The following is a 3,299-nucleotide window of genomic DNA, read 5'->3' on the forward strand; positions in this document are numbered from 1 at the left end:
AGTACTCCTTCCTGCCATGGCAGGGGGTCGGACTAGATGATCTGCTCAGGTCCCTTCCGACCCTAGAAACTATGAAACTATGAAACTCTAAAGTTGTAATTAGAAAGTTATTAAAGTTGTGGCACAGGAAGCTCTTTGTCTGTAAACTTGGGAGAGCAACACCACTCATGTTTAATTCTCTTCATATTTGGATATAACCACTTGGTGTAGATGCAATTTCATATTTAAATAAACTATAATGCTTCGAAAATTTACATTTGCACCTTCTTCCCCCTACCCATTCAAGAAAGAAAGCTCAAGCTCTGCCTAGCACTAGCTCATGGGTAGCTGGATTTTTTTCAAAAGGCAGTTTCTTTCCAGTATAATATTAATATAAGCTTTCCATGAGACAAAACTTCATAAGAGGTGAAAAGCATTGAAGAACTAACATAGAAACAATTGTCTATAAATATGTTATAGTAATTGCAAAGTTAGAGCAAATTTATGTACATGTATATCTGAGGGAAGCATTCTAAACCTTTAAAGAAGGGAAGTATTTGATTTTAGTCTTTTAATGGAACAATTGTGTCTTTGATTATCTTCCACATTAAAATGCCTTGCCAAAGCAACTCCCCTGCAAAAGGGAGTAACCTTGTATTAGCCCAGGTTTGTTAAGTTCTCCGTAATCAGTTTTAAAACCAGTTGCACTGTCACTGTGTATGGCTTACAACCCTAACAATTACTTGGTGTTACTGGTGAGGTATAACAGCATGACTAGTGCTGCTGTGGTTAAGAATCCATCAGTGTTTCCATTACAAACCTTAGATGGAGAGTTTAATCTCAGTCCCATTTTGAATCATGCCTGGATGAAGCTTTCAATCCACACTTGAGCTCATAATGTAGTTTTTAAAAAGGTATATGATATTTCAAATTTTTTCTCTGTTCATTATTTCTAAATTATAGGAAACGAAAGAAAAAACTGTAGAAAACTGAGACTTTAAATTTTTTTGAACTTTTATTTAAGCATTCATTATAGCTCATAATAATAATTTGTTAGGAATTAATGTTCTCCAAAAACTATACTTCTGCATTTCAAGTGCAAAGTTGTATCATAGTGGGGGTTGCACTTTGTAACTTCAACAGTGTAATAAATCACCTGAAAGATTGTAAAAATTTCCCAGGGAAAAAGAAAGGGAAAACACATCATTATCATTAAGTGATACATGTCATTGGGGGCTGGACTCGATGATCTCCTGAGGTCCCTTCCAGCCCTGGTGTCTATGAAATCTATGCCCTTCCAGCTATTCCACTCAAAATTCCATGCTTTTTTCCTCCAGGTTGTCCCCTGACTAGTTTCACTTTTCTAATGCAGAAAGCTTTCATCTCTAAATCTTGATTTTTCTTTCCGTCCCTTGTGACTCCCAAGCTTGGGAGAGTAGCAGCAAGCAGGAAAAAGTCCCTATACTGTGGATGGTATATCTTGGGTGAATGTTGCCATGTATAGAATTTACCTTGGCAGCGGTGACTTATCCCCATGGGCAGACATGTGAATGAAAATGCGGTTTAATTACAACATTGTATACTTTTGTAAGGCTACCTTTCTACCTGTTGCATTGTGATCAGGATTCAGGAGTTCTGAATTCAGTCCCAGGGTCTGCTGTGCACTTCCTAGAGAATCTTTAGCAGATGACTTAAGGCACTATGATTTTTAAAGTATTTAAGTGCCTAAAGTTAGCAAGTCCTCGAAGTGCATAAGCAGCTAGCTCCATTTGAAAAGTTAATAACTTGAGTTTGTACATACATAACCCTTTGTCTGAGATTTCACAGTACTATGTGATTAGTAAAGTTGGTGACTGTCCTGTTTTTAAAAATTCCATTTATTTCCCTAAGCAGTTTTCAAATGACGATGCTTTATCCTCTCTGTGCCTTGTTTTCTTGTCCTCAGTGTGGTGTCAGTAGTGGTACTAGTAATATTTGCTGTCCTAAGCTACAGGAGAGTTGTGTAATACTGTAAGGCCTCTGACACTTTTGTGTATTTGTATAGTTTATATTGGTGCTGTTTTGAAAAATAGTTTCAGTCCAAATTGCTGAATTTGCTTAAGTATCAGTTCCAAGTGTTATAAAAGAATTGTTGGTGCAGATATTCTCTTCATGAATAAATTTTGTTTTCACTTTTATATCCAAGTTCCCATGTGTTAAAATATTTTTCTGATTCCACAGTGGAGAGTGGTTTGTGCCTGTGGGCAGTGTGCGACAGAGTATATATAATCTGAATCTGTGTCATGTATCTAGAGCACTTTCAGATCATTATTCGGTAGGTTAGAATATGTCCCTGAGTCCTGTCCCAAAAGTGATGGAAGCAGATATATTTAGAACACATGAGTAATTATGTGTGGCTTTAACATGATGTTCAGAATGGCAAGCCGGCTACTGCCGTGTTACGTACTGAGTGTGCTGCAGTCAATTTGTGCTTCATTCTGACAAGAGCTTTCTTTATTTTGCAGCAGTCCATTGTGCCAGCCCATCCAATGGCTCCGCCTAGTCCCAGCACCACCAGCAGTAATAACAACAGTAGTAGCAGCAGCAACTCAGGATGGGATCAATTAAGTAAAACAAACCTTTATATCCGAGCACTGCCTCCAAACACCACTGACCAGGACCTGGTAAAGCTATGTCAACCGTAAGTACCACACTTAAATATGCATTTTAAAAATAACTGCTTTTAAAGTCAGGATTGTAATGCATGTACTGCTATAATGAGGGGAATAAAAATCCAGCTGCTGTTTATTCACCTTGATCCAGTACTAGTCAGTAGGAACAAAGGGCTTGAAATCAGAGAACAGACTGAACTTAGAAGTGTCTCAGCTTCCTCCTGGCCACTTCTTACCTTGCTGTAATTGCTCAAGGTTTAAGAGTCAACATTTGCAAACAAACGTGAAACTTATTTTTAAATCTTATAAAAGATCCTTTCATTTAACCACTTTAAACCACCATAGTTGAATCAGTGAAAACCTCTAGCAAAATCGTGTGGTCCCAGTACAAATTGTAACTGGGATGGGACAACTTTATACAAGTTTCAAACTTGTATTAGTGCTTTGTGGCGACACGAGGACAGGGATATGCAACCTCTGGCCCATGGGCCAGGTGCAGCCCACAGAGCCGTGACTTTTGGCCTGTCTGACTCTCTACAAGTCAGGAAATTTGGTGGTACAGGAGCAGTGGCAATACTGCCACTGTTTCCAGCTTCCAGATGTCCCCTCCTCCCCCCACCCACCCCATTGGGGGCCAGGTCAGAGCCAGGCCATGCTCTTTCCTCCTGT

At 39.0% G+C, this 3,299-nt stretch overlaps 1 protein-coding gene across 3 annotated transcripts in view; it reads left to right on the plus strand.

The window, feature by feature from the left end:
* Positions 1-3,299, plus strand: part of RBMS1 (RNA binding motif single stranded interacting protein 1) — a 133,954-nt gene that overhangs the window by 27,503 nt on the left and 103,152 nt on the right. For all 3 annotated transcript variants that reach the window (XM_019553935.1, XM_019553936.1, XM_019553937.1), the window contains exon 2: positions 2,484-2,659. In XM_019553935.1, coding sequence (XP_019409480.1) covers positions 2,484-2,659 — 176 coding nt within the window. The remainder of the gene's footprint in view (positions 1-2,483; positions 2,660-3,299) is intronic.

Source organism: Crocodylus porosus, unplaced genomic scaffold, assembly GCF_001723895.1.
Source record: "Crocodylus porosus isolate Cpor-Errol unplaced genomic scaffold, CroPor_comp1, whole genome shotgun sequence".
Taxonomy (NCBI): domain Eukaryota; kingdom Metazoa; phylum Chordata; order Crocodylia; family Crocodylidae; genus Crocodylus; species Crocodylus porosus.